The sequence below is a fragment of the Dama dama genome, chromosome 4 (assembly GCF_033118175.1).
Source record: "Dama dama isolate Ldn47 chromosome 4, ASM3311817v1, whole genome shotgun sequence".
Taxonomy (NCBI): domain Eukaryota; kingdom Metazoa; phylum Chordata; class Mammalia; order Artiodactyla; family Cervidae; genus Dama; species Dama dama.
The window spans coordinates 61,060,077-61,085,838 of record NC_083684.1 but is presented as its reverse complement, the minus strand read 5'-3'; the positions used below and the strand labels follow the sequence as shown (position 1 = coordinate 61,085,838).

The 25,762-nt window shown below is 49.9% G+C and overlaps 1 protein-coding gene across 3 annotated transcripts; it reads left to right on the top strand.

Annotated features, from left to right (window-relative positions):
• Positions 1–950: 950 nt before the first annotated feature.
• PLEKHA4 (pleckstrin homology domain containing A4) lies at positions 951–25,718 on the top strand. Of its 3 annotated transcripts, XM_061139772.1 has the most exons (20): positions 951–1,503; positions 1,984–2,073; positions 3,169–3,276; positions 5,321–5,393; positions 5,510–5,610; positions 5,768–5,877; positions 7,407–7,625; positions 7,980–8,259; positions 8,889–8,963; positions 10,249–10,296; positions 10,426–10,506; positions 10,666–10,815; positions 11,744–11,842; positions 13,191–13,331; positions 14,899–14,998; positions 15,070–15,146; positions 22,329–22,490; positions 24,389–24,447; positions 24,849–24,961; positions 25,284–25,718. In XM_061139772.1, exons 2-20 carry the CDS (start codon positions 1,990–1,992, stop codon positions 25,544–25,546), a joined length of 2,343 nt encoding a protein of 780 aa, XP_060995755.1. In that variant the 5' UTR covers positions 951–1,503; positions 1,984–1,989; the 3' UTR covers positions 25,547–25,718. The 3 variants fall into 3 exon arrangements, with proteins under 3 accessions (XP_060995755.1, XP_060995756.1, XP_060995757.1); XM_061139773.1 differs by lacking the exon at positions 24,389–24,447 and having other exon boundaries at positions 25,284–25,420; XM_061139774.1 differs by lacking the exons at positions 951–1,503; positions 5,321–5,393 and having other exon boundaries at positions 2,059–2,073.
• Positions 25,719–25,762: the final 44 nt, after the last annotated feature.

The window sequence follows — 25,762 nt, the reverse complement described above, 5'->3', positions numbered from 1 at the left end:
ACCCAGGTCTCCTGCGTTGCAGGCAGATTCTTTACCGTGGTGAGGGGATACCTAACCAAAAATTCAGACCCCTTCCCTGTCTCGGGCACAAGTCTCCACTCGTAGGTTTCACTTGCTTCAAATTTATAAAAACAAAACAAAAAAAAAAAACCCAAAAAACCTCTGCTTACACAAACTGAAATTCGGGCTGTGAAGCACCAACGGAACCTCATGGGAGTGGGGGTGAGTCTTCTGCCACAAGTTCCAGGCCCAAGAACACAGTCCCAGTCCTCCCCGCACCGCGCCCCCCCCCCCCCCCACACACACACACTCACGCCCTCCAACCCCCACCCCATAATCATGTTCATCAAAATATGCTCAGGACTCAAGTTTCCCTCCTGAAGGGGTCATCCTCAGTCTAGAATGGAATTCTCACCTAAGTCCAAGGTGGACATTGACCCTGGCCACTTGACCCTGCTCGCTCAGGAATCTGGGCCCCTCCTCCTCGCTGGCACACTTGGACCCGTCCACTTAAAGCCACCCTTGCAGATCCCAGCTCCATTCACAGCCCAGCAGTCCTGAATCCTAGATCACATCTTTCCAAGTGTTCAGGAGTCTGAGCCCCCGCCCCTTCCAAGATCCCAGTGATCTCCATTCAGGGCTCGCCAGTGACCCAGGCCCCTGACAGCGACCAACCCACTGAGGCCCTGGAGTCCAGGCCCAGTTCCTACTCGCCAAATATTTAGGAATTCTACCTTCAGCTTTTATGGGATCCCGGTGGCCCAGGCTGCAGTCCAGCAGGGATCTAGGGGTCGGGGAGGGGGCTGGAAATCGCCCCCAACCCCTCCCCTCGGCTGCGGGGGCAGCTGAGCCAGAGGTCAGGCTGCGGTGGGGAGGCCAAGAGGGGCGGGGTCAGCTGGGATTGGGAGGGGAGACAGGCGCGTGGGCGGCTGGCAGAGGGAGGGAAGGACCCGCAGAGAGGAAAGAGAAACTGGGCGAGCGAGGAAGAGAGAAAGTGAGAAGGGGAATCCGGGAGAGGAGGAAACAGCGGTCGTGGAGGGCCAAGGAGAGAAAGAGAAAGAGATTGTAAGGGAGAGGGAGAGACAGCGAGGGGGAGAGAGAGAGAAAAGGGGATGGAGACTTAAAGAGGAGAACTCCGTGAGTCCCAGAAAAAGATTTGGACAGAAACAAGAAAGACTGGGAGAGAAAGTGGTATGCGGGGTGGGGGTGCTGCAGAGGAGAGAAGGAGTGAGGGTGAGACTGGGAGAGACAAGAGATTGGAGAGCCAGAGACGCGGAGACAGAAGGTGAGACTGGAGAGAGAGACAGGGTAAGCGGAAGAGAGATCGTCCGAGGAAGAGACACCATCAGAGACAAAGAGACAAAAAGGGTGTGGATGAGCAGGTGAGAGCGGAGGGCTATGAGAGGCAGCCCCTCAGAGGCGGCCGAGGAGGGGGACTGAGGCTGGGTGTCCCAGCACCCACGCTGCCCTCTCGTGCTCTCTGCCCTCCGGACCCCAGAGCCGGTAAGTCCCCTGGCTGGGCTGCAAGGAGCTGCCAGAGTACACATTCTTGGTGTCCTGGGACTTGGCAGGGATGTTTTAGGGGTGCATGTGGGAGGGAGCGCAGGAGACAGGTAGCTGGGGGTGGGGGTGGGGTAGCCCCGGAAGGAGTCAGGGAATGGGGGGGTTCCTGAGCAGAGAGAGGGTCAAATTCCTGGCCAGAGGGCAGGGGGGCAAGAATAAAGGGGCCCCTATTCTCTGTCCCGGGCTACATATGACTCCCCTCCACCCCTCCCCACAGCTGCCAGGGCCGCCCACCTCTCTTGGCATCACTCTTGGTATGCGGTCCCAGGCCGGGGCCTCCCCCAGCACCCCCCAGGCTCCAAACAACAGGCTCTTTCTCCTCAGCCTCCTCCGACCTGCAAGCCCCTGACCCTGTCTCTGTCCCCACCCGGGTCATCTGCAGAGAGAGGCGCACACAGCTCTCTTTTTTCTCTCCCCAAGCCCCCAATGGAGGACGGCAGACCTCGGAGCAGCCTCAGCCTGGCCAGCAGTGCCTCGACGATCTCCTCGCTCGGTGGCCTGAGCACCAAGGTTCGACTTCTTGGTGGGGCTGGGAAGGAGCGGGGGGTGCTCTGGGCTCCCCCATCCTCCTGTTTCCAAGCCCTGCTTTCGGTGCCACCCAAGGGACTCCGGTTGTCAAGAGCAAAGATCTTTAGCAATGGGGTCTGCCAGACCTAGCAAGGTCCCAGCTTGCCCACCCGCCGAAGCTAGGAATTCAGAGGCACTCCCAGCTGTCCCCACCCCATGGTATTTTCCTAATTTGAAGCCAGACTAACAACCCTGCTTGACTCTGGTTGCTAGGATAAGGCCACTCCCCAGCCATGACCTCCCCCCTCCCCATCCAGGAACTCACTGTCCACTTTTATTAGGGACTAAGAAATCCTGTCTCTAGCCATCCCATCTCCCCAGTTCTGAAATCTGATAAAGGAAAGACCCTTCTCTGACCTTAAGGCCTCTTGGGGCCCAAGATACTTGCCTCCCAAATCATCATCCCAGCCCAAAGTTCAGCAGTGACATTCATTTTCTTGTCCCCCAGTCCCTCCCCTCACTCATTTCCAGCTTCCCAAGTTCAAATTCTGTAGACTTGATTCTGACCTTCGTCAGCACCATTGCCAAGGAAGGGCATCCTTTGGGAATCTGACCTGGGATATCTGTGGGGACGGGGGTTGGGGAGGTGGCATCTATTGGAATGGAGGGATTTGGAGCTCGCACCACCACCTGGATGTGGTCACTATGGAATGCCACTCCCTGGCAAATCAAAGGTGTCCGTTGATTCCAGCTGACCCATCACCAGGGACTCAGCCATGTTGCTGGTTCAGATCCCAAAGGCTTTGGATCTCCATCTCTGGCTTTGGTGGCTAAGGGCATGCTCTCCTTGGCAATGGACCCTTTATTCCCCAAGCCCCTCCCTAGTGGTCAATGGCCTTTTCCTTGATTCCAGACACATCCATCCACCCATGGAAAGTCTCTCAACTCTGCACCATGCACATACAATTCTAATGCCCCAACTCAGCTCCCTCCTTGACCAGGTTTCTAAAGACAGCTGAGCAAGGGCCTTGGGTTGCCTGGGTCCCACTGCATCCCTTCCCAAGTCCGCATTCACTTCTGTCCTCCTTGTCTCCTCAGAAGTCCACCCGGGCAGTAAGCAAGGTGCATGCCTTTGGCAAGCGGGGCAATGCGCTCAGAAGGGACCCCAACCTTCCTGTGCACATCCGAGGCTGGCTTCATAAACAGGTAGAGTGAGTGAGACAAGGGAAAGGACCCTCCACGTGATGTCAGAGGCTGTGCCCTTGGCTGTCCACCATTTCTCTCCTTCCAAATCTCCAAATATGTTTGTTTGTTTGTTTTTCCGATCCCTGCTACCTCCCTTATTCTGTCAACTCATTCATTCCTGCAATAACTACTTCTTGAACATTTTCCCTGTGCCAAGCCCTGGGGCACATATCATGTAAATACAACAAACAAGTATCTAGCTGCATCCAAGATGGCAGGGATGAATAATAAATTAACGTATATAAAAATAGATTCGATGATTTACAATGGTGGGAAATGAAGCGCTGTGAAGAAATAACACAGGCTTCCCCAGTGGCTCAGTGGTAAAGAACCAGCCTGCCAATAAAGGAGATGCAGGTTTAATTCCTAGGTCGGGAAGAATCCCGGAGAAGGAAATGGCAACCTACTCCAGTATTCTTACCTGGGAAATCACATGGACAGAGGAGCCTGGCGGGCCACAGTCCAGGGGGTTGCAAAGAGTTGAACATGACCTAGTGACGGAGCAGGAAGAAATAACATAGGAAAATGTGCTGGAAGGTGGTTGAAGGATGAGAGCTATGTTTGATTGTAGGTCAGGGAAGGTGTCTCTGGGGAGATGATATTTGAGCTGAGAATTATATGTCAAGAAGGATCCCACTGTGTTAAGATCTGGGGAGCAGAGGGAATCTGAAAGCAAAGGATCCTGCAGCAGGCAAAAATTTGGTGTTTGGAGCGAAATGGCAACCCACTCCAGTACACTTGCCTGGGAAATCCCATGGATGGAGAAGCCTGGTAGGCTACAGTCCATGGGGTCACAAAGAGTCGGACATGACTGAGCAACTTCACTTTTCACTTTCAAGGTGAAAGAAAGGAGGAGCGACAGGAGGCCGGGAAGGGTTCTCTAAGAGTGGTCCCAGACCAGCAGTATCAGCATCACCTGGGAACTTTCTAGAAATGCAAATTGTCAGCTCCCACCCCAGATCTACTGACTGGAGAACGCTGGGGGCGGGACCCAGGGATCTGTGTTTTAATAAACCCTGCTGGTGATTCTTATGTGTACCCGAGTTGGAGATGCCTTGTAAAGCAGCAAATTAGGGTAAGGAATTTGAGATTTATTCTAAGTGTGATGTCATCTCTGTTTTGAGCAGGGGACTCACATGATCTGATTTATAAATTTAAGGAATCATGAGTGGGGACTTGCCCAGTGGTCCAGTGGCTAAGACTCCTCACTCCCAACTGGGGACCCGGGTTCCATGCCTGATCGGAGAACTAAATCCTACACGGTGCAACTAAAAATCCCACATGGCAGGATGAAGATCAGGAGTGTCACAACTAAGATCAGGGAAATCCCTGGTCTTATATATATACACACAAATATATATAATAGACATTTTTTTAAAAGATCATGCTGCTCCTGTGGGAAGGGATGGAAGAGAAGAGGAGTACAAGGTTGGAGATGGATTAGTTCTGGCAGAAGAAATGGGGGGACGCAGGGTATGGCTCAGCAGCACCTACCTGACCTCTCTGCGTCTCACGTGCCATATTAAATGGGCCAAGAAGGAAACGGCAATCCACTCCAGTACTCTTGCCTGGAAAATCCCATGGATGGGGGAGCCTGATAGGCTAGAGTCCATGGGGTTGCAAAGAGTCGAACACAACTAAGCGATTTCACTTACTATCCTACAGAAAGCTGCTGCCAGTGTGTGGTAAAGTATCTTTCTGTCCCAGTCTTGCTGTAATTTCTCAATCCCCAAATGACAGATGAGAAACCATAAGGTTCCTAGTGGAGAAATGACTTGCTTAAGGGCACAGTGTGAAAGTGCTGGGGTTAGGAGTCATACTCAGGTCCCGCTGTGTCTAAAATCTATGTCCCCTCAGCTGCAACCCACTGGTTTCCAGTTCTCCATCTGAATCTGTTACGTCTCATATGTATCTCTGCTCCTCCCTTTTCTGTGGGTCTTTGCTTCCAAGTGTCGCTATCTCCACCTTTTCCCCTCCTCTCTCTACTTCCACTCTGTCTCCCCAGGACAGCTCCGGGCTCCGGCTCTGGAAACGCCGCTGGTTCGTCCTCTCTGGCCATTGCCTCTTCTATTACAAGGGTCAGTGCCCCAGCTGGCATGGGGTGGGCGCCCCCCCCCCTCCCCATCGCCCTTTCCTCGAGTCTCTGGGCCTCCAGGTCTCTGTGTGATCCGTTATCCCAGCCTCTCTTTTGCAGACAGCCGCGAGGAGAGCGTCCTGGGAAGCGTCCTGCTGCCCAGCTACAGTATCAGGCCAGATGGGCCAGGAGCTCCCCGAGGGCGGCGCTTCACCTTCACCGTGAGTCCCTCCATCCCCAGTGGGCTCCAAGGCACTGGGCCGTGGGGACAGGCATGCAGCATCCATTATTGGAGATAAAAGATCTTTACCAGGGTCCATGGCATCCTTCTTTTTAGAGGGCCCGATGTCTCAGTCCCCCAGCTCTCTCTTCTCGCAGGCAGAGCACCCGGGCATGAGGACCTACGTTCTGGCTGCTGACACGCTAGAGGACCTGCGGGGCTGGCTACGCGCGCTGGGCCGGGCCTCTCGAGCGGAGGGGGACGATTGGTGAGTATAAGTCTAGGCCACGCCCCTGACCCTATACCTCCAATCTGGGTCCAGCTAATCAAACTCCTCCCCTTGAGACCCTGACACCTTCAGTGTCCAATCACTAGTCTTCTAGCTAAGGCGACTCCGCCCTTCAGGTCCCACCTCCAGGAAACTTCATCTCCAGTCGGCAAAAAGTTTATCTCTGTAAGCTCCGCCGGCCACTTTGTCCATCAGTATTCAGTTCGGTTCAGTTTAGTCGCTCAGTTCTGTCCGACTCTTTGCGATCCCATGGACTGCAACATGCCAGGCTTTCCTGTCCATCACCAACTCCCGGAGCTTGCTCACACTCATGTCCATGGAGTCGGTGATGCCATCCAACCATCTAATCCTCTGTCGTCCCCTTCTCCTCCCGCCTTCAATCTTTCCCAGCATCAGTGAATCAGTTCTTCGCATCAGGTGGCCAAAGTATTGGAGTTTCAGCTTCAGCATCAGTCCTTCCAGTGAATATTCAGGACTGATTTCCTTTGGATTGACTGGTTTGATCTACTTGCAGTCCAAGGGATTCTCAAGAGTCTTTTCCAACATCACAGTTCAAAAGCATCAATTCTTTGGTGCTCAGCTTTCTTTATAGTCAACTCTCACATCCATACATGACTACTGGAAAAACCACAGCTTTGACTAGATGGATCTTTGTCGGCAAAGTAATGTCTCTGCTTTTTAATATGCTGTCTAGGTTGGTCATAGCTTTTCTTCCAAGGAGCAAGCGTCTTTTAATTTCATGGCTGCAGTCACCATCTGCAGTGATTTTGCAGTCCCCCAAAATAAAGTCTGTTACTGTTTCCATTGTTTCCCCATCTATTTGTCATGAAGTGATGGGACCAGATGCCACGATCTTAGTTTTTTGAATGTTGAGTTTTAAGGCAGCTTTTTCACTCTCCTCTTTCACTTTCATTCAGAGGCTCTTTAATTCTTCTTCGCTTTCTTTCATAAGGGTGGGGTCATCTGCGTATCTGAGGTTATTGATATTTCTCCCGGCAATCTTGAGTCCAGCTTGTGCTTCATTCAGCCCGGCATTCCGCATGATGTACTCTGCATATACGTTAAATTAGCAGGGTGACAATATACAGCCTTGACCTACTCCTTTCCCAATTTGGCACCGGTCCCGTTGTTCCATGTCCGGTTCTTTTCCATGTCCATTAGTACTGCTCACTCTAATTGGCTCCCACAGAAATCTCCACCCCTTGAGCCTGCCACCTAAACAATGTCAGATTAAAAAAAGGAAAGGCTCTAGGCGGTCTCTGTCTACTTGCCCCAGTGTTCAGGCTAGAGACGCATAGTTTGGGCCCAGCGACCTGGAGGGCCTTGTGGCATTGCACAATATACTACTCAGGCCTCAGTTTCCCCATCTGCAAAATGGGGACAACGGTTGCTAGTGTACTACCTCCCCCCTTTTCCTTGTAGATCCCTGTGTCCTTGTCGGTGAAATGAGAGTAAGGGCTGTTATAAGATTCAAAGGAGTGATGTCTTTTTCTGTGTCCATTCGTTAGTGGGCAACCCAGGTCATCTGCACGGCCCCAGACTGGGGAGGGCCCGGGCGGCCCCGGTGGTCCCCCAGAAGTGAACAGGGGCGCGGAAGAGGGGCGCGGCTCAGAATCACCAGAGGTGGCGCGGCTCTCCAGAGGTCGTGGCCGACCCGGGCAGCTCACTCCCAGCCCCACGGCTGACCTGCAATCTGGACCCCGAATTCGGAGGACGAGGAGCCCAGAGTGAGTGGGACGAGGGAGTCTGGGATGAGAAGGTTCTACCGGGCTGAGCTTCCGAGGGCATTCTGAGGGCGTGGCCGAAGGGCAGGGCTGGGACTGGTTAGGGGCGTGGCTTAGCGCTTTCTCGAAGATGTGTGTGACTTGCTGGACGCTTGCGGGGTTAGAGCCTGTTGAGACGTCCTAAGGAGGGGATGTCACAAAGAGGAAAATTGTTCGGGATCTGGCTACGAGAGGAGGGTCCGCTCCAGAGGGACAATGAGACACATGAAGGGAGACACGTCTTCGGGGCTGACTTGATGGATGGTGGGATGAGGGAGCTCTTGTCGACACAGTTCGCCTTTTCTCTCCTCTCCTCAGCCTGTTCACACCGCTCTCTCGTCCTCCCTCGCCTCTGAGCCTCCCCCGACCCCGTTCTGCTCCTGCACGCAGACCTCCGCCCTCCTCTGGAGACGCAGTACCTTCTGCCAGACCCCATACCCCCCTGAGTCGCATCGATGTCCGGCCTCCCCTAGATTGGGGCCTCCAGCGCCAGACCCTCTCCAGGCCCCCCACTCCCCGCCGAGGACCCTCTTCTGAGGCTAGGGGAGGAAGGCCCCCCAGGAGTCCTCAGCACTGGAGTCAAGAGGCCAGAACAGCGGTGAGCAGAGATGGCACCGAGAGGGCCTGCAACTCCTATATGGCCAGCGGGCTGCCTTTCCGGGCTCCTCTCTAAGCCATTGGCCCCTGGGTATCATGGAGACTATAGTTCAGCGTAATCACAGCTGGGTTCAGATGTGAAAGGGACAGTGGACTTTATCTCCTGTCGGTTCTCAGGGCTGTCTTCAGGCTGGTCTTTGGCAGTTACTACCCCTTAAACATTATGAACTAGTCCAGAATACGCTCCTCTAGTACAATGCTGTGAGAGGCAGTGTGAATTGCATCTGCCTGTGTCTCCACTTTTATCTTTCCAAGCTGGTCACCTACTATTTTCTCTGAGCATCACGGGATTGCAGCCCAGAAAATCCACAGCTAACCACAAATGTGAGAGTAAGAGTAGGCTGCAACTTTCATTGGTCCCTGGGACTGTTTTGCAGGCTGTTTGTTTATTATCATCCTGCGTGTCCCCACAGTGGCACACAGCTGGAGAGAAGATAGTTGAAGTTCTGGGGGCCCCGTTCTGAACCTCAGAGAGTCTCCTATGGCACTTCAATGCCAGACACATCCTTTCTGTATCTGTTACTAAGACATGCCAATTTCTAAACATCTCTATTTGAATATTCCTCCCAGGCCCACTCTGGAACCTCCACATATCTCCAGCTCCCTCCAAGGCCTCCTGGGACCCGGGCTTCCATGGTTTTATTGGTAGGTATCCTGGGGCACCTTGAATCTGCCAGAGCCCCCTCCCATGCTTTCTTTGCTATAGTGAATGTCGTTTCATTGACTAGTGTGCCTAGAGAAGGCTGGGCATTTCAAGGTGCCTGCATAGGTGCTGTGTTAGTTTCCTGGGGCTGCTGAAAATTCAGAGGCATATGTATACTGAATATCTCGTCACCATTCACACAATCTCCTTTTTGTTCAGTCGCTCAGTCGTGTCCGACTCTTTGCGTCCCCATGGACTGCAGCACGCCAGGCTTCCCTGTCCTTCATCATCTCCCGGAGCTTTCACAAACTCATGTCCATTGAGTCAGTGATGCCATCTAACCGTCTGTCGTCCCCTTCTCTTCTTGCCTTCATTCTTTCCCAGCATCAGGGTCTTTTCTAATGCATTGGCTTTTCACATCAGGTGGCCAAAATATTGGAGCTTCAGCTTCAGCATCAGTCCTTTTCGTGAATATTCAGTGTTGATTTCCTTTATGATTGGTTTGATATCCTTGCAGTCCAAGGGACTCTCAAGAGTATTCTTCATCTTTCATTTGAGTCTTAAAGTTTTTCCATAGAGATTTTGTGTGCTGTTAGTTAAGGTAACTCTGATAGTTTTTATAGTTATTTGAATGGTGTGTTCTTTTTTAAAAATTATTTTCTATGATTTTCCTATTATATTCTATTTTCTATTCCATTTTCTATTATTTTTCTATCTGTTTCTACATCATTATGGATGATGTAGAGATATGCTATTAATGTTTGTAACTTCCTTTTACATCGGGCATCCTTGCTGAATTCACTTATTTGCTCTAATAATTTTTTAAAGTTTTTTCATTTTTTTTCTTTTAATAATTTTTTTCATTTTGTTGATTTTCAGGGCAGATGAGTGCCTCATCTGTAAATAATGAGGGTTTTATCATTCTCCTTCCTATCCTTACACTTTTCTTTTTCTTAACTTGTAGCGTTTGTCAAGATCTCTAATACTGTGTTACACTGTCACAGTGGCAGTGAGCATCCTTGTTTTATTCTCAATCACAAAGGAACTGTCTAAATTTTCTCCATCAATTATTGTATTTGCTATAGTTATTTGGTAGCAAAGCCCACTGGATCTTCCTAAAGCCCAAAATCTGGCAATTAGTCCACTGAGGTTCGCTTTGCTAAAGCTTGGAACAAAGCTAATGAGGACAAGGGGCGCCGGCCAGTAGAAACAGGGCTCAACTCAGCACTGAGCTACAATGAGGACTTGTTTGGGCGTGTGACCCCCAGCTTTTCTCTCTCTCCTCAGCCGGGACCCCCTCTAGACTCAACCTTCCATCAAAGCTTGGAGACAGATGTAAGCGCTCCTGATCCAACCCTTGTTGAATATGCAGAATTGGGGATAGAATGTTTTGGAAGGTGGGAGGGTGGGCAGGGCGAAGAGCCATGTCTGGTCCATGAACAGCTCCTGTCCTCCTTTCTGCAGACTCTGTTGACCAAGTTGTGTGGGCAGGACCGGCTCCTGAGGAGGCTGCAGGAGGAGATAGATCAGAGGCAGGAGGAGAAGGTACAGGACTCCGGGACAGGGGAGGGACACTTGGCCTCTCCACCTGCCCTTAGCCCATCCTGACCCCCAGCATACGAGAGGATACCAGAAGCCAGCTTTTCTCTTGCCCTGAGGCTGGGTATGGTTTCAGAAGTCTAACCATCTTCTCTCTTGGTGCAGGAGCAATTAGAAGCAGCCCTGGAATTGACCCGACAGCAGCTGGGCCAAACAACCAGGGAAGCCGCAGCTCCTGGGAGGGCTTGGGGGCACCAGCGCCTCCTGCAGGACCGATTAGTCAGTGTGAGGGCCACTCTCTGTCACCTGACCCAGGTGAGCATCTGAGAGGGGACATACCTCCTAGGAGACCCCAGGACTCCACAAGTTGTTACTAAAGGGAACTTTCCCCCAAAGACTCTTGGGAAGGTAGTTCTTGAGACTCCCCCTCCGTTTGAAACCAACGATCTTGACAGTCCTAGAGGGTGAGGCGCAAGCAGCCAAGAAACAGCAGAATTTAATTTAGCCATTTAAAAGGGGTGATTTCGATATGGACTTCCTGGCTTTGAATCTCAGCTCCCACTCACAGTTGCTGTGTGACCTTAGAAAAGTTACTTAACCTCTCTGGACCTTGGATCCCAAATCTGTAAACTTGAGATGATAAAAGTAATATTTACTTCTTATGGCCATTGTGAAGATTTCATAAGTATATGTAAATGAATCACAGAATATTTAACGCTTATGCACCTAGTATATGGTAAGCATTACTTGTGTTAGCTGTAATTATTGTTACTGTAAAATGGAGACATTGATTGTACCTACCTCACAAGAATTAAGTGAGAGCTAAGAACAGTGCCAAGTAAATGCGCCAAATAATGTTAAGTAAGTGCTGAATAAGTGTTAGCTGCTCTTGTTGTTATTGGTACTGGCAAAGAAGTTTCTGCTGCCCAGTGGGGCGTAAGGTTTGTGACTTTGTCTGTTCCAAGAATTCATTAGATCTGTGGACTCTGTCGCCCTAGAGGAGTGCAGAGGTCATCCAGAAGATTCAGGAAAAGCTGTTCTGTGTCTGCACTAGCTGTTCTTTGGAGTGGCAGGTTCCATACAGACGCTGGGGTTCCCAGTAGTCTGAGCAAGGAGGCCCTTGGGATTGTAGTCCATATAGCCCCAGGGGACACTTCCTCCTGCTCAGCTAGGAAAAGATAGAATGGGGAAAGATATGGTGGGTGGGCATGCTAACTGTGTCTCTCTTTTTCTGGGACCTTAGGAACGAGAGCATGTTTGGGACACGTACAGCGGCCTGGAGCAGGAGCTGAGCACCTTGAGAGAGACCCTGGAGTACCTGCTGCACCTCGGGTCCCCCCAGGTGCACCCCTGCCCCAAGCCCCACCTTGCTCTCCCAAGTTCACTTGGTCATCTCAATAAATGCAGGAAAAACATTGATAAAATATAATATTCTTTCAGGGGCTTCCCTCATAGCTCAGTTGGTAAAGAATCTGCCTGCAATGCAGGAGACCTCGGTTCGATTCCTGGATTGGGAAGATCCCCTGGAGAAGGGAAAGGCTACCCACTCCAGTATTCTGGCCTGGAGAATTCCATGGACTGTATAGTCCATGGGGTCACAAAGAGTCGGACACGACTAAGCCACCTTCACTTGCACTTTCACTTTCAATATCCTTTCATGATAAAATCTCTCAGCAAAGTAGGAATATAAACTACTTCTTTAACCTGATTAGGCATCTATAACAAACCAAGGCATTGTTGTTGACAGTGAAATACTGAAATCTTTCCCCCAATATTCGGAATAAGGCCAGATGTATGTTATTGCCAGTTCCAGTTAGCATTGTACCAGGGATCCTAAACAGTACAGGTGAGTCTAACAAATAAATCAAAGGTATAAGGACCAAAGAGGAAAAAGTAAAGCTGTTATTACTTACAGATGTCGAAATTGTATATGTAGAAAATCCAAAATAATCTCCAGATAAACTGTTAGCATAAGCAAATCCAGCAAGGTAACTGAAGGCAAGAATAATATACAAAAATCATCTTCCTGTTTGCTAATACCGAACAATTAGAAAATAAATAAACACTAGTGTTTACAATTAACATAAACAAATTAACTATCCAAAAGAAGTCTAATGAAAGATATGCAAGACATCTACTCTGAAAGCCACAAAATGTCATTGAGAGAAATTAAAGAAGGCCTATACAAATGGAGAGATGTACCATGTGTATGGATAGGAAATACAGTAGTATAAAGACGTGGTCTCCGCAGACTGACTTCCCCAGTGGGGATCTGCTGTCCCAATACAATATGTGGAGATTGACAAACTGACTTTAAATTGTATCTGGAAGTGCAGAAGGCCGAGAGTAAGCCAAGGCAGCCTCCAAGAACAAAGCCCAAGGACTAACACAACTGGATAGTGTCTGACTTTAAAGCTACAGTTAATAAGAAGGCAGTGCAGTACTGACACAAATTTAGACAAATAGACTAAAGGGATAGAATATTCAGAAACAGACTCATATTTACTTATATGATCACTTATTTACAACAGAGGTAACACTGCAGAACAGTGCAGAAAAAGACAATATTTATGATAAACAGTAATGGGTCAGTAGAATGGGGAGATTTCAGACCCTTTCCATGGCTTATCAACTTTAACCCTCCTTGCATTTTCCCACCTTTGAGTAACAAATTCCTTTCCTCTCTCCAGGACAGAGCATCTGCTCAGCAGCAACTGTGGATGGTGGAAGACACGCTGGCAGGTCTGGGGGGCCCCCAGAAGCCACCCTCCAACACTGAACCTGACTCCCCATCCCCTGCTCTCCAAGGCGAGGAGTCCTCAGAGAGGGAGGTGAGGCCACACACATCTTTCCCACCTCCAGTTTCCTGTCCCGTCTGCCCCTGGCCTAACCCATTACTCACCTCTTTCACCCTTGATCGGCTAACCAACCTCAGGTACATATCCTAAGCTTTAGAAGCTTCTATTTCCTTATTTGGTATTATGGTCATAGTCCAGAGGTGTGCTGGACCCACAACACAACAACTTGGTGAGTTGCGAACACCTCACAACGTCCAGTTGCCTGCATCTCAACTCCACACTCAGTGATGACATGTCAGTAGCTTGAAATTGACTATGGCGGGAGTATTTACACCATGGAAATTGGCAAACTGCTGCAAAGGAGGGTTCTTTTCTTCCAGAGGGCATTTGTTAAACATTTACCAGATAGCACTGATGTTAATCCCTACCCTGCAGGGTTCTTTTTTTTTTTTTTTTAGTTTAAATATTTGCTTGCAGTTTATTTTGGTTTTTCTAAATAGACATTCACATCTGTAGGCAATAGGATTTTGGTTTCAGCCCCAACCCCCAATTCCTTACAAGTTTTTATTCTCATACATTGGCTAGAACTGCCATTTGTTGTTGTTTAGTCGCTAAGCTGCGTCCAACCCCTTTGTGACTCCATGGACCGTAGCACACCAGACACCCCATGGGATTTCCCAAGCAAGGATACTGGAGTGGGTTGCCATCTCCTTCTCCTGCAGGGTTCTTTAGAAAGAAGACAGTGTGACTAGACAGTGCCTGACATAGAGTAAGCCCTCAGGAACCAGGAGCCATTGTGGTCATAGCTGAGTAGAACTGTTGCCAAGCCTGATCATCAGGTCATGTATCTGGGAGACCTGGGTTTTGATCTCACCTCTGCTGTCTTTGTGACATCAGTCACTGACCTCATTCTCTGAGCCTCAATTTCCCCGTCTGTCAAATAGGGATAATAATAGCATCTCATACATTTACTGAGGGGATTCAATGAGATAATTCTGGTAAAGTGTTTGACACCATGCCAGATGCATAATCATTATGAAACCTCACACGTGGACCAGTGTGGGAAACCCTGGTGGTCCAGTGGTTGGGAATTCACCTGCCAGGGCAGGGGACATGGGTTCTATCTCTGGTTCGGGAGGATTCCACATGCTTTCCACTAAGCCCAAGTACTCCAAATACTAAAGTCCGTGCCATCTAGAGCCTGTGCTCTGCAACTAGAGAGTGGCCCCCACTCACTGCAACTAGAGAAAGTCTAGGCAAAGCCACAAAGGTCCAGAAAAACCAAAATTAATTAATTAATTAACCACCACCCCCCCCCCCCGCCCCACCACAGGTTATAAAGACTTGTTATGTGCCAGGCACTGTTCTAAGGGCCTTACTTGTATCCATTTGGTCCTCGTGTCAAAAGGTGAAATGTGGCACAGAGAGGGAAAGTAACTTGCCCAAGGTCACACAGCAAGCAAAATGGCAGAGCTGAGGTTTGAAAACGAGGTCTGGCTCCTGGTTTCAATCTTAATCCTGCTTATGTAGTGTCTCTACTGCTAAGTGCTTGAAAACTGTAGTCCTAGTGATCTATTACCCCCTTTCCTGACCTCCCCAGAGCCTGACGGAGTCCTTGGAACTGAGCTCATCCCGGTCCCCCGAGGCTGACTGGGGGAGGCCCCCAGGAGGCGACAGAGAGCTCACCAGCCCTCGCTCAGGTGAGCATCTGGGGTTGGGAGGGACTCACTCGGCATTCCGCAGCCTCACCCATCCCATTCTGCCCCTCCAGGAGTTGGATCTCCAAGGGTCTCCCGGGCTTCCAGTCCTGAGGGTCGCCGTCCCACTTCCCCTCAGCCAGGAACCAAGGTAGGCAGTCCATCCGCTCTCCTCGGGTCCATCGAAACCCTTTGCCCACCACAGATCCCCTACTCGGGGAAACATCTGGGAGAGGAGTGTTCTAAGCCACACCCCAGAGCAGAGAGAGTGAGATTTGTTAAGAGCACTGGAATTGAATTTTGTCTCTGCCACTTCTAACTTGTGTGACTTTGGGTTGGTTAAGAAACCTCTCTGCCTCCATTTTCTCATCTGCAAAATGGAGCTGATAGCCGTGTCTACTACCCAGAGCTGATGTGAAGAGTCAAACTAGATGAATGCCCCTAAAGTTTGAAAGTAGTGCCTTAGAGCAAGCACTTCATTCATTCATTCATTTATCAATCATTCATTCAACAGATATTTATTAAATGCCCTCTTGGCTATCTAACTGGAGAAGGAAATGGCAACCCACTCCAGTATTCTTGCCTGGAAAATCCCATGGACAAAGGAGCCTGGTGGGCTACATTCCATGGGGTCACAAAGAGTCGGACATGACTTAGTGACTAAGACTTTGCTATCTAATAAGGTAGCCAGTAGCCACATGAGGCTATTTAAATTTAAATGAATTTAAATGAAATAAAATAAAAAATCACTTTCATTTGAGGAATTCAAGTATTCAGGAGATACACATGGCCAGCAACTACCCTGTTGAATAGTGAAAATATAGAATATTTTCATCATTCAGGAAAGTTCACTCAGGACCCAAATGTGAGCAAGAGGAGAAAAAACATCCTTCTCTCATGAATCTAATATTCCAGTGGGAAGGGGTAAATATAAATAATTGACTATACATTATTTTATGTAAGTGCTAAATAAATAAAAACAGCCTGGGGATGGGACTTGGGACATTGGCAAAGGGATGGAGTTGTAACTGTTTTGGTCTGCGGAGGCTTCTGTCAGGGAGGGAGCCCTGGGGATGTCTGGTGGAAGAGCGTTAGAGGCAAAGGGAAGAGTGTGTGCTGAGGTTCTGGGGCTGGAGAGTCTGGCGTGTTGGAGGAGCAGCTAGGAAGTCAGTGTGGGTGGAACCGAGTAACCGAGTAAGGGGGAGGGGGTGCTGATGAGGACAGAGAGGTAATAGGGGCAGATCGGTGCTGGGCCTTGTGGTCCAACGTGAGGACTTAACTTTGACACTGGGTAAGCTGGAGCCATGGAGAGTTCTGAGGAGAGGAGCGGGAGTTTCCATAAATGGAAACTGGCGCCCCCTGGCGGCCACTTGAGGGAATGGACTGTGGATGCGGCCTGGGTCAGGGTTGATGGGGCCAGTGGGATATTTGGGGGGGACGGATAACAGTTGTTTGCACTAACTTAGAAGTGGAGACATCAAGAGGGAATCAGATTCTAGATATACTGGGTTTTCAAACTTTATTAAAAACCCTTGGGACCTCAGATGCCATTTTTGTTTTTGTTTTGGCTGCCCCCCACGGGCTTGCCAGTTCTTAGTTCCAGGACCAGGGTTGGAACCCCAGTCCCAGCGGCGAGAGAGCCAAGTCCTAACCACTGAGCCTCCAGGGAATTCGGAGGTTTAAAATGCAAAATTTTGCAGATTCTAGACTGGTAATTTGGTGCTTATACTGTGTACTGTGTGTGTCTGGAGCAGCGTGTGTATGCGTGCTAAGTCGCTTCAGTCGTTTCCGAGTCTGTGCGACCCCATGGACTGTAGCCCGCCAGGCTTCTCTGTCCATGGGATTCTCCAGGCTAAAATACTGGAGTGGGTTACCATGCCCTACTCTCTCTGGAGCATATGCTTCATCAAATACATTACCATTTCTCTAATAAAATGTATGAATCTGCATATGAAATAGGATAAAAGCTATAAATAATACCGCCATTTAAATGTCAAGCTAAAAGCAGAGCAGTGAATTACTTAAGTGAAGGAGTCAGTGGAATAAAAATAGATTATAATATCAGCTGCTTTTTTTTTTTTTCCCTCAGGAAAAGGTTTAGTAAACATGTCACACATCCAAGTACAAAGGAAGCCAAGAACCTAACTATTCACACGCAGTGAATGCATATGACATCTGGTGGCTTGAGGACTCTGGGGACAGAGGTCATTGGTCAGGCCAGCAGTGCCATCATCAAGTTGGACATAAGAGGCAGGACCGGGGGCGGGGGGTTCCTGAGGATGAAGCAGGTGACCTCTGTAGAGTTTCTTGCTGTGTCATCTGTGTTTCCCTCCCCCCCCCCCCCCGCCCCAAGCTGCTTACTTCCCCAAACAGGGAACAGACCCAGGCCACAGCAGTGAAAGTGCCAAGTCCTAATCACTGGGAATTCCCTTGTCTGCTCCTTAATAAAGGGTCTTGTCTGGGCCCTGTCCTTTTAACTGAGTACACTGGTTAGAGTCTCTTGGTTGCTCATAAACACAAACTGCTGAAGGTCAGCACTGAACTGACTGTTCATTTCATCATTTTGTCTGTGGGGAGTTTGCACCCTGTAGCCCCAAGGTCGTCAACAGCATCGCTGTAATCTCCCATTTCAGAATCTCAAGCCACAGCCTCGGTTTCTTTGTCTCCCACCAGTGCTCACGGAGCAAGTCATTGCTGGGACCAGTGGGAGCGTCCAGTTTTACCTGCTCACCTTGGGTAAAAAGAGCAGGGGTCGGGAACTTCCCTGGTGGTCCAGTGCTAAGACTCGTGCTCCCAATGCAGGGGGCCCAGGTTCCATCCCTGGTCAGGGAACTAGATCCTGCGTGCCACAGCCAAGAGTTTGCATGCCCAAACGATGAGACTTCCCATGCTGCAACTGAAGTTTCCATGTGACACAGTGAAGATCGAAAATCTTGCAAACACAAATCATTGGGGACTTTAGGGGACAGCTTCCAGGCAACCTGGGCATGTTGGGGATTGTTTCCTGGAGGCAGACAGATCCTGAAGAATGAATCCATGGCAAAGAATTTATCCATGGCAAAGCAGGACAAAGCTGGTGTAAAGTCTAGACTGAAGTGGGGATTTAGGAAGCCAGGGCTTCTATTAGCCTACAGGATACCTTTTTGTGAATTAGAGACAGGCGCCCCCTTCTATGTGGGCAGAACCTGGAGCCATCAATGGAGGGCTCAACCCTTGGGCAGTGAGCAACCCATACGACTGCACATGGCCTCTTGGGAGCACAGAGTTCTGACCTCCGGAATGCCATCCACCAACTGAAGGTAGTTGAGTTCAAGTCAGTGAATTTCTCAGACCCTTCCTGACTGCCAGGCCCTACAAGGCAAGATCCCCAGACCACGTCCTATTTTCAAGGACCTACGTTTCTGAGTTTGCCAGTGTAGTGAATCTCTGCCTCACAATCTCTAGTTTCTTTTTCAACTTTGTTGTTGCTGTTTGTTTGTTGTTTTTGTTGTTGTTTTGGCCATGCCACGTTGCATGTGGGATCTTAGTTCCCCAACTAGAGATTGAACTGGTGCCCCCTGAATTGAAAGCACAGAGTCTTAACCACAGGACTGCCAGTGGTTAAGTCCATACTAACCCCATTTTTCTGTGGCTTCCCCCCATCCTGAAGCTGGCAAACAGATCCTGCAGGAAAAGTATGGCTGCTGGACTTGGCAGGACCATTCTGATGCCCACTAAGCCCTCAGCAGATGACCAATCCAAGTACAGTGTCAAGAGGAGTTGCTCTTTCTCCCTTTCCCCCTAAACTTTGGCGAGTGCAGGAAGAAATCCCGAATCCCCTTATTTGTTCAAGATTCTGATCTTCTAGGGGCCAGAGCCTGTGTGGAAGGTGTTGGGGGACCTGCCAGGAATTACTCCTGATGCTGGAGTCTGATGGGAGAGAGGCATGAATGCAATCCTTACACACATCTAACAGAGTTAAGCTATTTTCTAGGGGGACTCAGCATTAGGAAGCCTTTGGAAGGTTAGGTAAGCAAAAGAGTTGGACATGACTTAGCGGCTAAACGAGGACGACAACAATAAGCTGTGTCTGGATGAATGAAAAAACTTTGGCTGTGCAGGAAACAGTACTCCGAAGGGGAACAGGCTATGCATGCAAAGGCATGGAGCGGATAAGGAAAAAAGCAGCTGCTTTGTATAGGAAACAAAGCTGAATTTATTCCCTGGTGGCTCAGATGGTAAAGAAACCGCCTGCAATGTGGGAGACCTGGGTTCGATCCCTGGGTTGGGAAGATCCCCTGGAGGAGGGCATGGCAACCCACTCCAGTATTCTCGCCTGGAGAATCCCATGGACAGAGGAGCCTGGCGGGCTACAGTCTAAAGGGTCGCAGAGTCGGACACGACTGAGCGACTTGGCACAGCACAGCCAAGACAGACCTCTTGTAAGATACAGCCGATCCGAGCAAAGCAAAGAGTTGATATCATACGGCGTAGAGTTGGGACACTGGTGGGCTTGCGGAGTCTGGAGTGTTGAGGGGTGGTTCTACGCAGGGCCGGCGCTGATTGGCTGGCTTTTAGGGTGATGGAGGGGAGCGGGGGGAATGCCAGTTATAACTGCTTATTGGAATAGGTTTAAAAGCTTTTCTGGTGCTTCCTTACTGTCGGGTGGAAACCAAATATTCAATCTGGCCTTTCTTAGGAAGAGAAGAACTATTTTCAGTGGTGTGTGTTAAGGATTGCTGAAAAGTGTTCGTCGTTCAGTTGTTCTTTGCAACCTCCTGGACCGTAGCCCGCCAGGCTCCTCTGTCCATGGAACTTTCCAGGCAAGAATACTGGAGTGGGCAGCCATTCCCTTCTCCAGGGGATATTACAGACCCAGGAATCGAAGCTGCATCTCCTGCATTGCGGGCAGCTTCTTTGCCATTTGAGCCATCAGGTTGGGGCTGCACCAAGTAACATCGTGGGGGACTTCCCTGGTGAAGGTCCAGTGGTGAAGATCCCGCGTTTCCAATGCAGGGGGCTCAGGTTCAATCCCTGGTCCAGGCACTAAGACCCCACATGCGATGTCGCGCGTCCAAAAATAATAAAATAATAATAATAATAATAATCTTGGGAATGTCTCTTCCCCCAACCCTGTGGGTGGCTTACATACAGGGGTGGGGCAAGGGAATTCAGGAATTTCAGAACTGAGCAAGGAAAGATATACCAGTAGGTGGCAGGAGCACAAAGGGTTTTAGTTGGTCCACGGCTGATGGTTTGCTCATGGAATAAGTCCCTCACAGCAAGGGACCCTCCGGACGTTACTGCGTGGGTGCCACCGCCCAGGAGGAGAGAGGCCGGGGACAAGGGGACTCCCAGGAGAGAAAGAGATTGGAGAAAGGGCTTAAGGATCTAGGTGATATGCTTGGCAGCACAGAGGGGAGTTTCCTAAGGGCAGCAGCCTGTTGTGGGGGTGGCTGGGTGGGGCTTTTATAGCTACAAGTTAATCCTGCTTATGGCTCCAGATGCTGGTTACAACTTCAGGAAGAATTTAAAGCAGGCAGGCTCCAAATGGCTAAAAATATCCACCCATGTGGGCTGTCTTTGAAACAAGTGGATGTGTAAAAGTTTCAGTTTGGCCCTGGGGGAGACTTTATGGTCTAGCCTGTTGTGAATAAGTAGGTGACACAGGGCCGGGGAACTCCCTGGCAGTCCTGTGTTTAACACTCCTCGCTTTCACTGCAGAGGCACACATTCGATCCTTGGGAACAGAGGTCCCACAAGCCCCACGGCTGGACAGGAAAAAACAAAAACATAGGGCCAGTTTCCAGGTGGGCGTGTGACCCAGGATCGATCAAATCAAAGCGAGTAAACTGCAGTGATTGGTCCTACAATAAACAAGATCCAAGCTGTCTGCCTAGAATTTTCTAACTGGGGACTGCAGTCAAGAGTTCTCTCCCCACCCCCTTCCCTTTGTTTTTTGCTTAAACAATAAATGTATTGTCTTGCAGTTCTGTAGGCTAGAAGCCTGAAATCTAGGTGTCCACAGGGCCACGCGACTTCTAAAGGCACTAGGGAGGGATCACTTCCTCAGCTTGCGGCATCATGACTTCACCTGTCACCTGGCGTTCTCCCTAGGTGCAATCTGTGTCCAAATTACCCCCTTTCCTGAAGGATAACACATGTTTGTTGCTCTGTTGGCCCCTTTCCTGCTCAGAGCATCCCAGATGTCCAACAGCCTTCCTTCATTTTATCCCATCTCTGTCTCCTTCGTTTTGACCGGACAGCTTTTCTGCTGAGCTGGTTTACTGGACTCACACATTACATGCCTGATCTCTTAGGAAATGGTTTTCCGGTCACACCCTTGGCATTCTCTTCAGAGCAAGCCTCCTTGCAAAGCGGATAGATTGAGAATGTTCCAGATTTCAAGTTTTCCTTCCGTTCATCCCCGTCCTCTCGCGTTTTGAGTTCCTAAGGCTCTAAGCCCAAGAACAAGGTGTCGTCAGGATCATACTTCTGGAAGCTTCAGACAGAGTTCCCTGGCTTGTGGTGGATAACCACAATTATCACAGGACAGTCTCCCTGTGTGTCTCTTCCCTCTGGTTTTGAGGGCACTAGAGAACTTGTCAAGTCCTCCCTCAGGCAAACCCAAAGTGATCTTCTTTGATGATCTAGTTACACAATAAATCTCATCCTTCATGTTAATGTTTTCAAAGCTGATTGAAACTAGACTTATTATTTTTTTTTTAAATCATGAGCAAACCAGAGTCCTGACTACTACTTCCAAGAGACTTGTTGTCTCCAGAGAAGAGTGGGTGTTGATCAGGCTGGCATTACAGGTTCCAACAGGGCAGCTGATGGGGTTGAGGCGAGACAGGTGGGTAGCAACCAGTCTCGCAGGAACTGTAACACCTTTGTCCTGAGAGCCTTGGGGGATATGGAAGGACTTGAGCATATCCAGCAGAGGGACAGCCTGGGCTCCAGGTGTAGAAATAAGTCCTCAAGATCCAGGGCTGAACTTACTGGGAAGGGCAAGACACAGGAATTCTCCAGGCCAGAATACTGGAGTGGGTAGCCTTTCCTTTCTCCAGGGGATCTTCCCAACCCAGGGATTGAACCCAGGTCTCCTGCATTGCGGGTGGATTCTTTACCAGCTGAGCCACAGGGAAGCCCAAGAATACTGGAGTGGGTTGCCTATCCCTTCTCCAGGGGATCTTCCTGACCCAGGAATTGAACCGGGGTCTCGTGCATTGCAGGCGGATTCTTTACCAACTGAGCTATGAGGAAAGCCTAAGACACAGGAGGCTGAGAGGTTCAGGGAAGAGAGAAAACAGAGGCCATGGTTGGAATCTCTAGATGTTTCTCATCTCCCCAGGTCCCCCTGGCCCGGCCCCGGATGAGTGCTCAGGAGCAGTTGGAGAGAATCCGAAGAAATCAAGAGTGTGGACGGCCTCTTCCTCGCCCAGCCTCCCCCCGGCTCCTCACCCTGGGGAGGACACTGTCCCCAGCCAGACGCCAGCCTGATGCGGAACAAAAAGTGAGGGAAACAGGGGTGGGTCAGTGAGGCGGCAGTGGGTTCTCAGTTCCTGGTTGGACCCTCAGTTTTCCTCTCTGTAAAATGGGGATTTTTCCCTTCCTCTATATCAGGTTTACTTGTACCTGTTTTAAATTCAGCATCCTGTCTTCCTTATCAGTGGAGAACAGGATGGGCCAGAGGCAACATCTCCATCCTCACCAGCATTCTCACTCCTCTGGGAGGAGTGGGTTTTAGAGCTGGATTGGAGGCCAAGTTTTCCTGTTCAGTTACTATGCTGTCACAGGCAAAGAAAAAAGAAAAAAATGTATTTACTCTATTGCCATGGAGATCACACTGCCAATCTGAAGATCAGAGTGTCTGGGCAGGATGGTTTTTTTGTTTGTTTTTTGTTTTGGGCTGTGCCACTGCGCAGCTTCTGGGATTTTAGGGCTTGGGTTCAGTCCATGTTTGAGGACTTGGCTGTGGGAGCGCAGAGCCCTGCCTACTAGACCACCAGGGAATTCCCCATGGATAATTTCATCTTAAGACTCTCCTAGGAAGGAATTAGACAAGTGGGGTGATTTTGTGATTGTGATTATTTTTGTAAATGGGGGGCATCTCAAATCTGCTGAATATCAAACATTGATCTCTATGTCTAGCTAGTTTTTCGGGGGCAACAAATTCATTAATCGTTTATGACAAAAGGAATGTGAATTTGGAGGGTCTGTTTCTGGCCTTGTCACAGGGGGCTCATCTGTGAATCTTGTTGATGAAAATTCTATTAAAATCAAGTTAACAAGAAAAAAAGGGGACTGTTATTTGAGCCAAACAGGATTAGAACTTGGGAGAGAGACTCTCAGAAAGTTCTGAGAACTGTTGCACCATCTGTTAGAAGTCAGGAGGCACATTCATATCTGTTTTCCAGACAAAAGATCGAACATCAAAATGACATACTGACAGGACTTTCCTGGCAGTCCTGTGGTTAAGAATTTGCCTTGCAATGCAGGGGATGAGGGCTTGATACCTGGTCTGGGAACTAAGATCCCGCATGTCTCTGGGCAACTCAGCCTGTACGCCACAACTACAGAATCTGTTGTTGTTTAGTTGCTGAGTCGTGTACCACTCTTTTGCCACCCCATGAACTGTAGCCCTCCAGGCAATCTTCCTGACCCAGGGATGGAACCCACATCTCCTGTTGAGCAAGTAAGTCTCCTGCATTGGCAGGCAGATTCTTTACCACTGAGCCCCCAGGGAAGCCCCATGCACTCTGACAAAAGATCCCACATGATGCAGCGAAGATCCCAAGTGCCACAACTAAGACTTGACGCAGCCAGATAAGTTAAAACAAACAGAGAAACAAAATAACATAGTGATATTTTACCTAAGGTTCACCAAGGATACACAGTCTAGGGAAGCACATGCAAAGCCAGCAGCAAGTTGCTGTGATCCCCTGCAGAGCTGGGAAAGAAGGCTGTTCTTTTAAGAAGTTACATTGGTAGTGTCAGAAGAAAGGGAAAAAAGAAATGATCTTCAGCACAGAGCAAGCACTGCCAACTCTGAGGAGCTCTGGTTAATGTGTGATCCGGGTGCACACTGCACGTTAGGGATGGAGGAGCCCCAAACAAGCACACAGAGACTTTGATCTTTAATTTTCCTGTCTTGCCTTAAAATATCAATTTCACATCATCAGGCTTATCTAAGTCATATGAAGAAGCTGTTTACCAGAATGCAAAAAGGCGTGGGGAAGTGGTTGGGGGGTGGTGATTTTCCAAACTCTTCCCTCTTTCCCAGGAGTTCAGGTAAAGTTAAGAATTAGCAGTATCGTTGGGGCAATTTTACCCTCTGAGCCCCTTCACCCTCAAAATGAGAACATGGGAACTTCCGGGGTGAGGAATTCTAATGCCCCCATTCCTTTGCAGCCTGTCCTGGGACACTCAGGAGCCCAGAAATGGCTCAGGAGTTCGGGGTCCTGGAGCAGGTAAGGAATTGGAGATCGAGGCAACAAGAAGGGAAATAACAAAGATAAGGGGAGTAGTATTACTGTTAATGTCTCCTGAGTACTAAAGTACAGATCGCAGAATCTTTTAGAGTCGGTTGAGTTCTTGGGGAATCAGAAAACCCTAATTCGCGGGGAGAACTGCAGTTCCTAGTTCTATATCAAACTCCGCCCAACTGTCAGGAAATCGGAGAAATTTTCGGACAACTGGACTACAAATCCCACAATGCACGAGGGCTTCTAAAAAAGAGGGTCGCTCCACGCTCTAAAAGCCTTTAGAGACATGTGCTAGGGACTACAGCTTCCAGAAGGACACGCGCGGCACTGTGGCCTTCACTGTACTGGCTAACTGAAGTTCCCCCAAACTCTTTTTTTTTTTCTAGCCCAAGGAACACCATCCCTTATTTGCTGACATCCGAAGGGCACCGGGAGCGAGTTCTCAGCCTCTCTCAAGCCCTGGCCGCTGAGGCATCGCAGTGGCGCGGAATGATGACAGGTGAGAATGAGCTGGGGACTTAGGACTCCTAGGTTTTAGGGATGAGGGAGGGTCGGAGGTCTGGAATCGCAGGTCGTGATGGGGAGGGGTCTGAGGGCCCCTGGGAATCCTTTGTCTTGATGAGGAAAGGCCTGGACAGGGCTTGCGAGTGCTAGATTCCAGGCAGGAGGGGGCTGGGGTGCAGGAGTGCGGAGTCTGGGAGAGCAGGGGGCAGGCAGGCCGGACTCCTGGGTTTGAGAGGAGAGGCCCGGGGGCGGGGGGCGGTGTCTGGACTTCTGGATTCCTGAGTTTCCCATTCTCATTCCCCATCCTTCCTCTCCAGGTGGAAATTTGGACTCTCGAGGGGACCCTCTTCCCCCTGCGCCGCCGCCTCCGTCGGATCCCACGCCCCAGGCGTCCTCACCCCGAAGATCTCCTCCAACAGCCAATTCCTGCTCCACGGGTTTCTCCCCCAGAGGTAGTGGGCGCGGCGCGGGCCCCGCCTCCTGGGAGCAGACCTGGGATTCCGGGCCCGCCCCTCCCGCCCTGACCCCCGACGAGGGGGCGTGGCCTCTGAGAGTCACCCTGCTGCAGTCCAGCTTCTGACCCGCTCAGAAGTGGCAGCCAATCAGAGCGTGAGGGCGTGGCCTGGCGGGGCCAACTGACGATCTGGAGCCTCTCGCCTCCCGTGACCTAGGAATGGTTTCTGTGGCCAAAGTTTGCTTTTCCCAACACTCGTCCAAATTTGGATTAAAACTTTGAACTTTTTAGTCAATAACTTTTTGTCTGTTTGAAGTTGTAACCCTGGTGTCTCTGGAGGGG